The sequence below is a fragment of the Echiichthys vipera genome, assembly GCF_963691815.1.
Source record: "Echiichthys vipera genome assembly, chromosome: 12".
In the NCBI taxonomy this organism is placed as follows: Eukaryota; Metazoa; Chordata; class Actinopteri; order Perciformes; family Trachinidae; genus Echiichthys; species Echiichthys vipera.
In genome coordinates this window covers 9,768,028-9,780,158 of record NC_139837.1, presented here as the reverse complement: position 1 = coordinate 9,780,158, position 12,131 = coordinate 9,768,028, and the positions used below count along the sequence as shown (strand labels likewise).

At 41.5% G+C, this 12,131-nt stretch overlaps 1 protein-coding gene across 6 annotated transcripts in view; it reads right to left on the bottom strand.

The window, feature by feature from the left end:
• Positions 1–12,131, bottom strand: part of ralgapa1 (Ral GTPase activating protein catalytic subunit alpha 1) — an 82,278-nt gene that overhangs the window by 32,362 nt on the left and 37,785 nt on the right. For all 6 annotated transcript variants that reach the window (XM_083924244.1, XM_083924248.1, XM_083924247.1 and 3 more), the window contains 6 exons: positions 11,777–11,892; positions 11,249–11,373; positions 7,149–7,220; positions 5,679–5,802; positions 4,984–5,139; positions 756–914 (listed from right to left, as the gene is read on the bottom strand). In XM_083924244.1, the coding sequence (XP_083780370.1) occupies positions 756–914; positions 4,984–5,139; positions 5,679–5,802; positions 7,149–7,220; positions 11,249–11,373; positions 11,777–11,892 (752 nt within the window). The remainder of the gene's footprint in view (positions 1–755; positions 915–4,983; positions 5,140–5,678; positions 5,803–7,148; positions 7,221–11,248; positions 11,374–11,776; positions 11,893–12,131) is intronic.

Below are 12,131 nucleotides of genomic sequence, written 5' to 3'. Positions count from 1 at the left end.
AATTGATCAGGAATCAATAAGGGAATCGATGAAGAATGGGGCCAATGTCTATATCAATAATATCTGAATTTGAATGGTTAGTTGTGACATCGTAATCGTACAGAAGTCCTGACGACTCATTTAAAAGACACAGTTTCTGAATATAGGCTGTGTGCATTTCTCTCTGGATTGCGATTTTGATACTTTCACAGTATTTAAATAGCACCTTAATAGTAAAAACATGGAAATCTCACTTTTTACAATATGGCACCTTAATATTCTGTGTACTGTGTATTGTGTTATTGTGTGTACCAAATTACGTGAAAATCTATCCAATAGTTTTTGAGACATTTCCCTTTAGACCATCAGGGTCAACCTCATGGTGGCACAAGAGGATACGTCGGTAGGACTCATCTTCTGGGGAATGTTTGAAAGTTTCATGGGAAAAAAACAACTTAATAGTTCCAGTAGTGCCCTTCACAGAGCTGTGCCACTATGATGACAAAAATTACACTGATTGGCCAATGAGTCACACTACAATTACAGTCCTGCAACAGGTGTCATGTATAGTTGTTAGTAATTAGCCCAGAAGGGGACTAAAATTATCATCCAGGGTTGCAATGATGAATTTAAATGTCCTGAAGCTTCAGAGGCCTTTTCACCCACTGATAATGATTCCTCAGAACACTAAAACACAAAGATACGGCTAAATTTACCCAAGATATTGACGACCAGCAGTTTGAGTCCAGTATCAAAATGCTGAACATTGTTTTTACCTCAGGTTTTTTCAGTATATGGATGGAGTACATGTGGTTCTTCATGGGGTAGATGATGATTAGCACGTCTCCGAACTCAGTGGGGATGATCCCTCGTCGGTAGTCTCTGGAATGTTCCGACCAAATAATGTGGACCTCGTCATTACCCAGGTGTCTAAGCTAGAGAGAGAACACAAGCAATGCAAAAGTCAATGCCGCACACATCCATCATAAACCCAAAGGTTTTTGAGTGTGTGTGCGTGTGTGTACGTGATAAAGGCGGCCCTGGGAGTGATAGAGTGAGCTGGTGAAGATGGAGAATGGACACGAAGACCGAGTGAAGCTCCAGAAAGATGGAGTATGGGCTGGAAGACAGATGGGATCAAGCCTGATGCTGTGTGGCTGTGGCTGTGTGTGTGTGTGGCTGTGTGTGTGTGTGTGGCTGTGTGTGTGGCTGTGTGTGTGGCTGTGTGTGTGTGTGTGTGTGTGTGTGTGTGTGTGTGTGTGTGTGTGTGTGTGTGTGTGTGTGTGTGTGTGTGTGTGTGTGTGTGGCTATGGTCAGGGCTGGTGACAGCTCCGTCATTAACCTTGATGCCTTGCAAAATACACACAAGCCCGCACAGGCATCTGGGTTGTCACACACCTTCAGATGTGTGCCTCTCTTGTCCTTGGCCCTGGGACAAACACATTTGCTTTTAAATGTTTGGACTTTGGGTGTATTTTATCCTCTGTTAAGATTTTAAAGGAAGTATGATTGGCACAAGAAACTGGAAAGGATTTGTTAGAGATATTCTACACTCAAATGTTTCTTATGGCGCCTGAAATGTCTGAACTTGACTATACGGACTATACTGTAGCTGTCACAAGTTTGTCACTACAGAGGTGTTTTCCCATACCTCTGGGGGAGATATCGGTGCACTTCCCTAAAATCTGAGATTCAAGTGTATCCTGTGCAAGCTGTAGTTATAAATCACTAAACTGATCACCGTCTAATACACAAAAGCCAGCAAAAAAACAGAAACCTCAGAGTGGACTGTTAGTACAGAGGGTAAAAACACAATGTGAAAGGAGCTGTGTCGGCCACTGCCAGTTAAAAGCTAACAAGCTAACAAACAATAGAAACAAATGAAATATGCTCACTACACTTAACATTCTGGTGGAAGAGGTACTGTAAACAATGATTTCGGAGCACAACAGACTACTCATCTGAATCTGTGTCCGACTGATGCCAGGCTCAGACAGGATGCTGAAATGATCAGATCGGGAGCTTTGTCTCCCGTCTGTAACCGGCGTGAGGCTCAAACGTGGTTGGTTGAATCTCTGAGATGTTTCTCACTAACCTGATGAGCACGAGCAGCGGTGGTGCGCGAGGCGTGAGGCCAGATCCGGAATTATAATGAGGAGAAAGAGAAGTTATGCTCCCAGCCCCTTTCAGAGTTTTTTTTATTGTACTGTTCATGTTGGAAGACCATGTTAAACAAAATAGGAATCATGGCAGAGTATTTAGTAAACGTTTAAAACCTGTCTGGAGTGGGACTTTACATTTCATTAAACTGTGCGTCCTGATACGGCTTTTTGGGTTACTTTTACGTGTCCACACACACATCTTAGTGAACTGTCATATAAGCCTGATGTTGAATTAAGTAACTTTTGCACGAGTTATTTATGTTTAGAAGTGACTTCACCCACTTGCCACAATGACACTACTTGGAATTTTCAATCTGAGTAACAGTTTTAATTAACCTGACATTTTCTGATACATTAAGTTGATATATTAAGCAGAGTCCAGAAAACACGTGAGGAATAGTTATGTTTTTTTATCAAGTTCTTCTCAAAATAAATCTTTTAGAGGCACTTCCCTCTGACGGTGCTTGCACTTCAAAGTGTCACACAACTCACAGTGACACAGATGTGCAGGGCTCTGCCATTATCACATTTGGAGAGTTAGAATAATGACCTCCAAGCTGTATTTTTTGGTGTCAGAACAATTAGGTGGTACACTCTAATAAGGCGAAGTGGAGTCTTACTGTCTGATCCGTATCACTATTTTTAAGATATTTCAACGAGTGATGTCATCTCTGATGCCACAATCAGTTGGTGTAATGCAGGTTTAATCCTTTTAATCATGTTTCAAGCAGATGTGGTATGAGAGGGAGCAGAACACACAGCAAAGAGCGAGAGCTGGACAAATGCCCTGCAATGGACTAAAATCACACCGCAGTGTGTGTGTGTGTGTGTGTGTGTGTGTGTGTGTGTGTGTGTGTGTGTCTGTGTGTGTGTGTGTGTGTGTGTGTGTGTGTGTGTGTGTGTGTGTGTGTGTGTGTGTGTGTGTGTGCGCGCGTGTGTGTGTGTGTGTGTGTGGCAGGAGGACAGATGATAAATGCCTGCCAGTATGGACATGTGTATGTCTGTCACTTTAACCTCTTTGTGGACACATTTGTCAAACTGTGAGTGTATGCCTCTGTAAGCCTGCGTGTGCTCGCTAATGTGCGTGAGTGTAAACATGTGTGTTCTTCTGTGTCCACCGTTAACAAATTTATAGTTGTGTGGTCATTTGTGCAGACTGATGCGAATAAAGCCCTTATGTGTGCGTTTGTGTCAAGTTAAACAGGTTTATAGTGTGTGTGTGTGTGCGCGTGTATGTACGCGAGTATGCGTGTTTGATGGGGCCATCAGCTGATCAGGCAGACGGATGGTGTCGGACCAGGTGCTGATAATCCAATCATGAGCCTGCAGCGACGTGATAGGCCGAGAAGCAGGAAGTATGATCTGATTAAAGGGACATTATGGCCATGTGCAGAGTGCCGACTGCCTGGGGGGTGACAGGCGCGCCCGCACACACACACACACGCACACAAACAAAACCTGCCTGCCTAGACACTGATACGAGCCTGCACCACGCACAAACACTGACATGACTGCTACTAAGAATTATTGGAAACATTGGTGTGCTTTACAAACAGCAACAGACAGGTGTGTGTGTGCAGTGACCTATGCTCATTTGCAACGTCATTCGAGGTAAAGAAAGGCGGAAAAGAAAAAGGAATGTAAAAGGAAGGACTGAGGGAAGAGGAGTATAGAGTTTTTCTCCTCCTCTCCTCTCCTCTCACTGGACGTCACCCCCGTTTAAATGAAAGGAGTGAGATTAGAGCGACAACAAAAAGTATGCTTATAATTACTTATTAGCCTGCTCTCTCGCCACACACACACACACTCGACAGCAGTTTGAGAGAGGGTAATACAGTAGATAAGGAGGTGGACAGATGCAGACGGCTCGACAGACAGATTCTGTTAATTTCTGTTATAATATTCATCCGTAAAGAGCCGTCCACACCAATAACGATTACTATGGATGTATAGTTTTTTTAAATCGTACTAACTCAAATGGATATCGGAGTCCTAGACAACGGCCAACAATATCCTTGGGATCACTTTAAGAGCAATTTGTGGAACAATAGAAACACTGACAACCAATTAAAACCCATCTGAATTTACAGGATGTCGTTCAAACTCTATAATAAAGTGTAATAAAGTGCAGGTTACTTAATCAAATCAACATCTCTCTTTCCTCTCTCTCTCCTTGTCTCTGTCGTGCAGCACCACACCCATGCAGCGGCTCCTTTACAACAACAGAATCCAAATCAGGCGCTTTATAAATGTTGTATCTGCTGTTTCTGACTACCTCTTTTATTGAAGCTAATTGGATGGCCTTCAAGAAACACAATAATGCAGAAGACGAGGGACGTGTGGAGCTCCCACACAGCTGGAACACGTAACCCATGCTTGGCGCTGCTGCTTACAGAGCGTTATCGTTCATCAGTGCGGATGCTCACATTGTTATCATTGTAGTTACAGTTAATGGTGCGGAAGGCCCTTTACTGTAAAGATAATAGTTAAACACGGTGGTCCGACCTGGTCAGACTGACTGCTAGTGCTGGGTGGTGTAATTTTCTTTAGTCTGTGACAGAGAGTAAATCTCAAACTTAACGTCAGAGAAAATGTTGTTATAATTGAGATATGAAAGCATCAAATTGCATTTTAGATGAATGAGGTAAGAGTATATCCAGGCGTTCTTCGCCCCCATTGGCTGAGCTCTGTTGAATTGAATGTAAAGCTTTTCTACCTGAAGGTTATTGTAAAGAAACACTGTGAAAGGGTTGATTAGGTGCCCTTCCATTAGCTGGAAACTTCTAAACTCTTGTAAATAACCCCCAGTTGAAAGGTCACCAGTCAGATGGGTGTGCGTTACCTTCTTGGTGAGGTTGTGGTCCTGGTCGTGGGGCATGCGGGTGGAGACGTGGTAGATGACCTCAGTAGTGGAGTTGGCGTAGTAAGGCGTAGTTTGGCCTGTGCTGCGATTCCTCTGGAGACCTCCCATGAAGCCACAGTGAGTAGTGAGGTCCACCTAAGGGACAAACACAAACACACAGGATACATTCAAAATATGAACTCCCTTTAAAACCCTTTAAAGCCTAGAATACAATTTTAAAAAGCAGAAATAAAATTTGACTAGCTTCTGTCTGCTCTAAAGAAAAAATGTTGACATTTAAAAAAAGTCCCTTTTTTACAATTCTTAGGATTTTTTGCCAGCTGCTTGTGTCAGGAGAACCCTCTTTGCACAAAGCTCTTTATGTCAACACACAAATATAATTTGCATTATTGTATTTCAAAATGGTTCAGTAAATCAATGTTTCTCCATAATCAGGCTGCTGAAACATCAAGACACACTGGGGGCAGTTAATCTCCATCACTGGACCTATAAAGCGTTTTTCTCAGTCATCTTGAAGCAGTTAAATCATGCATGATACGATGATACAATTATTAGATGCAGATCAGAAATTAAGAATCCTAAATTTGATTTGAGAAATTTCAAGGACACAATGTAAAGATAAATGTGCAATTTGAATGTCTGAAGAGCATTTCTGTGAATAAATGTGTTCTTACCTCCCAGCCCAGCCCGGACACAAAGTCTTCGTAATCCTGGCTGCCTGCTGTGTTGGTTAGTATGGAGTGTTTGTCCTCTTGGCCCTCAGCCACATAAAACACTGCTATTTTATGAGTCTCACGGCTAAAAGAGAACGAAGGAAACCGACAATGACTGACACAACAACTACTGAAAAACCCACAACATTCATTATTGCCATAACTTTGCTAAGGGCGCACTCACACTGTCCTTCCGCACCGCGCCCCAGGCTTTAGGGTACTTGTCCGCATCACACCAAAGTGAACCTTTCGGCGCCATTGTTGTTGTTAAATGTCCGCACAAATCTCCTTCTATTTTCTATGTCTGAACAGGCGCACATAAATTACGTCGGAACCGTCGTAGGCCTCGTGCTCGTACACGTGCGCACGCTCGTGCTCGTACATGTGCAAATACGCTTTACAAAAGCCCACGTCTCTCAGGCGGGCCGTGGACGGCCAGCGTGCCGCAGTTATGCGCGGAGCGGTTGCACTCACACTGGTCAAACGCACTAGGCTTTAGCCGAAAAAACGGTTTTGGCCCGGTGCGGAAGGACAGTGTGAGTGCGCCCTAAGGTTTATACTTGGGCTGTACCAAGCAGATAGTCGTTCATGACGTTGACTTTTCTTAATCTACATTTGAGAGCTGCGCAGCTTTTCTTTGCATGCCTAGTCAATCTGTTTGAACCCCGTATTTCTGCACAGTTGCATTATATTATGTCCAGAATTAGATTCCAGTAGTGGGGTGGCTGCGACCCGCGCAAAAACAACATTGTCACTGGGGTGAAAAAAACCTTCTAGCTTGCTGCACACAGGGAGGCACAAGTCAAGTCAAATGTATTTAGAAAGCATGTTCCTGTGTTAATAAGCCGGTCTTGCAGCAATCTAACAGCCCCATAAATTACATTTATATAACAATAACAAAAAATCTATTCTGGCTCTAACACTATTATGGCATATTACTTTAGCTGTTCGAAAAAAAAGACATAATGGGATTTAATAATTCAATATATCACATTATTCTAATTTTGTTTTTCGTTCGAGGATTTTTTTAGGGTGAAGACGTCATAACATATAACAACAGACATTTGAAGCTTTATTCGACGATCTCAATGGAAGCTTCTAATATTAAAACATGACATTTAGAACAGAATTAGTTTTATTCATATACCTCTCCCTGTTTGTTTCAGAGTTTCCCTCTAAAATAACTCCACCATGGAAAAGGGCGCCACGTGTGTTTGGTGCACATTATCCGGAGCAAAGGTTTTAAAAGCATTTCTATAAACATTTAGAGAACATTAAATGTCACAGCTGTTTAGGAGACACAGAGAGAGAGTAAAATAAACAAAATGGGGAGCATTTAACTAACTAAAAGCTGAATTAAAAGATCAAAAAGAGGGAGGGAAAGGAGGAATGCTGCGACACAAGGTGCTGGTCTTTTCATATTTTCCTCACCACTGCCGTGAGTCCAGGTTCTTTAGCTCTCTCAGCAACTTCTCATTCTTTCTCAGCAAATGAAAGTTACTCCTGTAAGACAGAGATGCATGCACAGGTTAGGAATCACTATCCAAAGTAACGGTTAAACCTGCCTCTCTACCACAGACGACTCCCTTTATTGGCTGGGTGCTTGTTTTGTCAATGTTTCCGAGCAAAAAAAACGACAAATTCTGTGTCAACTAATTGAGGAGAGTATGCGGGACTTCTAGTGAAAATACTAGAAAAGCTCAATATTTAAAAAGAGGGGGGGGACACACAACAATACCATTAAGACCAAATCCACAAGAGGTGATGTTGAAGCGTTCTGAAGATTTAAATTCAAAAGCCCTCAAAGCAATTTCAGTCAAAAGCAACTGGACTTGGTTATTTGTCTAGGAAGACGTTTCACCTCTCATCCAAGAGGCTTCATCAGTTCATGTACGCATCTTGGTTAGTGCTCTATTGAGTCTAAACAACTGTCGTTGGAGTCACAGGAGGCCTTTGTCTGAACAGTTTGTAGATTGTTTAATCTCCTGGGAAGGGATGAAAGGGCAGCATTTGACTGAAATTGCTTTGAGGATAACGATGACCTGGACTAATGAGAACATTCACAGGCCTAAATTCAAAAGCAATTCCCAAAACTTTTTCTTGAAGCATTCTCATTTTCAAGTTTTCATACTAAAAAGATCTGTGTATTTAAAAAGGGGCTGTACTCGACATTCAGAGCATTAATATAGCAGTTAACACCAGGGATCGACCGATATGGATTTTTCTTTAGAGCCGATGCCCTTTTTTTTTCTTCCATCGGCTTTACCGACTGCCGATTTTCTTGAGCCGTTATTTGGAGCCGATACTACTTTTGCTCCCTCAATTAACATCATAAAAATCACACAGTGATGATAACAAATGTTACGAGTCTCAATTTTTTTAAAAAAGGAACGCAGCAGCCTGAATCGGCCGATGACAATACACGTAAAAAAACGCAAATAGCAGTCGATAATATCAGCCGATGTTCGGTCTATCACTACTAAACAAAAGCTAACACATATTCAAGTTTGTAAGTAGGTAAAGTTCATTTCTAGAGCACATTTAAACACACGCTGACCAAAGTCACTATTTCAGATGCTGTTTGTCCATCCAACAAGTACTTTGGTTTGTGCACTGGTGCTTCAACCCTCAAAATATAGATTACTGCCTATAATTATGACTTTGCGATAAATGGGCAAACAGCGGTATGTTGACCAAAGCTAGTGTCATCACCACTCCACGCACAAAAGGACAGGACCCTATTCTTTCACCAAAACAAAAGTCTTTTATATTAACTAACAAGTCCAGGGACCGCTTTTAATGTCCCGGCCACCAACCTTCAAACCCCTGATATAAAACCAAACCTTGAGCAGTGAGGCTCTGATAATGACACGTCATTCTTTTCACTCTTACAGGGAGAGAAAAAAGAGTGAAAGAGCGGGAGATAAAGAGAAAGAGAGAGGGAGAGAAAGAGAGAGAGATAGAGAGAGCGCAATTTGCTCTTTATTAAACTGATGCTTGGTAATGGCCTCATTCTCTGCTCTCAAAGTCTCCATTTACACCCTGGATTATAGGGAAAAGCATAAAAGGGGACACACGCACACGTGTGACTGTCAGTATCTTAGAGTCTGATGTCCTTTATGAATACCTGGAGACATAATAATAACAGATGATTAGACAATCTCCCCCCCCAACATTCAAGCCTCCTTATTTTCTCATTCTCTTCTGTATTCACTTGCTTATTTTGGCTCCATTTTCTTTTTTCTTTTTACTTTTCCTCATTCACCCTGTTTTCTGATTTTCCACTTCTACCGCCATCATTCTCTTCTCCAGCTACTGCCTTTTATTCTAACTCAAAATGGGTTGAGTTTGATCAATAGAGTACTATACTCATTATCACACTCTCTCACACACACACATGCACACACATGCACATGCACGCGCAGTGTGTTAAGAAGTCTATTGTGCAGGCTGAATGCAGAAGGTGTAATTCCCTGGGTAAAGTATAAAGAGCGATGAGTGTCCATTAGCTGGCCAGACACATTTAAAGTGATACCTTGATATTGTGTAGTTCAGCCCGGAGTCATTGAGAAGATGAAATGCTGTGCCATGTGAGTGGGGAAACGTGGCGTCTAATTAGCACAAAATACTTTTTTTTGAATGTGAACTTTTTGTCTCATTTGCATTCATCAGGCATTCGGTTTGTTCCAAGGGAGACAAAAACATATAAAAGACGTTCCACACATGTATTACAGCAACCTGGAAAACAGCCTCTTAGTACAAAAACTATTTCTTCATTACTCCTTAGGGCATAAATGTGTCATTTCACTTTTATAACTCCAAGTTTAAAAGTTTTTTTCCTCCAGTTTTTGTGCAATAGGCAAGCAGTGGCCTTTCTCAAAATATTGAAGAAAAAAAAAGTTATAACTGACCTCATGGAGATAAAGAACAAATCTGAACTTGGTTGGTCTATCATTTGTTTTCCACAAATTAATTAAACAGTCAATTCTTGTGTTCAGTTGCATTTTACGACACAAAGTGACACTTAAGCGAAGTTCCAACTACGAGACTTTCAAAGTCGTCCGTTCGCTGTACTAGTCACAAGACACCACTTCTCGCTTTCATATATCCGAATACCGAAAAATGAAAATCGAATACCTACCCAACAAATGAATATTCGAATATTCGGGTCTAGTTTACAGTTGAAAGTCCGGTGTGTCGGAATCAAACACTGTGGGCGTTGAAAATGGACACGGGTCTTTCATACAGCAAAGTTCCTGTTGTTACAGGCGCCCCCCCTCCCACTGGGCTCCCCTCAGCACGTGCCTTGTGCTCTCATTGGCTCTTGGACTCCCCGACAGCTCCAGATATTTAGCCTGCTAGATATCTGGAATGTTTCCGTGAGGGACCAGCGAACTGCTCGCCTTGCATTTTGAACACTTCACGCTCAAGTGCCAATACGTGAGCACAGTCAACCCCGATTTGTCTCAAACCTGGGGCTTGCAGTCAGGTAGTGCGTAATCAACATTAGAGGGGTCACAAACACAAAGTCAAGAGAAAGATATCAAAAAGACCAAACATAACTAAACTTACTTTGTATTATATACTGTCTATTAATATTGTAGTGAAGAATGTACGTAGTCAACCAAATCGATGACTCATGTTTTTTTAATTTGTTGCTTTTCATTTGGATTACATTTTTTCCGCACAGACAAAGGAGCTAAAATGTGCCCAGAGTCACGAGTTCACAGATCCATCTTTGCCCCCTCTGTTTCAGCATAACATAGAAAAATAGTAAAAACAAACATATTTATTGCCCTAGTTATATTGGCCTGTTTTGTTTGACATTCTGTTGTGTTCTCTAACGCCCTTAAGGGAGCAGAAGTAGACTTTATATTTCACAATTACGGTTTTAGTTCAGATAATTGTTAAGATCTCGACATTTCCGACCACACTTGCTTCATTTCAAAGCTTCACGGAGAAAGAGAGAAAGAAAAGAGACGGAGAGACAGTGAGACTGTTACACAAACTCCAGGCATTTAAGAACTTGTGTTTAATTTTTTTTTACCCTCTTAGTTTTTAAAACTCTCTTGTGAAAGTGATAGAGGCAAATTTACTGTTTACTGTTGACAGTACAGGACTCTCAAAAAGCCTAAAAGGACTGTGAAAAGTCTGATCACACTGGCCACTGCAGCGTGATGTTCGGTTGCGTTTCCAAAAAGTTTGAACATGTCTCAACTTTTCACGGCACCACAAAACAACTCGAAAGAGCTGCAACCCACAAACACTTGTTTCTAACCTCCTCTTCCTGTTGTTTTCGACTGTAAGGATTGTGTCTGAGTGCTCTGATTCACAAATGTATTCCAATATACACCCAGCACCACCGTAAAGCCTGAACGGAACCATCCTTTGTTTCATACACGCATTTTCCTCCACTGCGACTATTCGAAGCAGGTCAACAAGGCGAGGTCACCCCCTGCTGTATTGTTACATAAATGTAAAAAACTCTTTAATATGGTTACTAGTATATGCATGTGTGCGTGTGCTCTCACCTCTTCTCCCAGGAGTTGAGCCCCAGTATGTTGATCAGTAGTCTGCAGTAGTAGAAGGCTGACTGCGGTGTCTCGGTCTCTGGTTCAGTCTGCTGCACTGCCCTCATGTTCAGCTCCTCACCTCTCTGAAACATTCAACACTTCAGTTTCATGCAAAAATAATATGAAGGAATCGAAAATAAACATCATAGAGCTTCAACAGAAATTGATATTAATTATCATCACGGTTATTTTTCTACTATTTATATCATTCAAGTATAGTTTATGCCATAATTATTAGTCCAAGTTCTATGATAATTACTGCTATTATTGCCACTTATTCATTCATTCTAGTAAACATACTGACAGAGATATTAATAGTCATATTCCCATTATTATTATTATCATTACAGTTGTTTATGTTAATTCTGTGGTTGCTGAGCCACCAGTGTTCGCATATCCGCCTCATCAGGACATGCTGGAAGCTACGGATTTAAAGATTCAAAAGGCAAAAGTAATTTCATCCATATGAATACGAACACAACGTACATGAAGGACGAACTCTCTTTCAGCAGCGCTCTGCTTCAGGATGGCATTGATCACATCGTTCTCCTGCTTTTCTGAAACACACGCTGGGGGAGCGGCTGGGATGTTGAGTGGCATGCCTGTGGGGACCAATCAGGAGACAAGATTAGCCTTAATGTTGTCAGAAATTGTGTTTCGTTCTCCTGATGTGATGTTTAAGGGATAAAAAAATATATATATCATGGAGATTAAAAAGAAATCAATATCTATTTGAGACCCACATTGTCCTCATTTCATTAGATGCCGGTTCCTCTAGCTTTACATAACAAATTGATGAATATCAGTCTGGAAAATATTAATTGAACTGGAACTCAGTGAG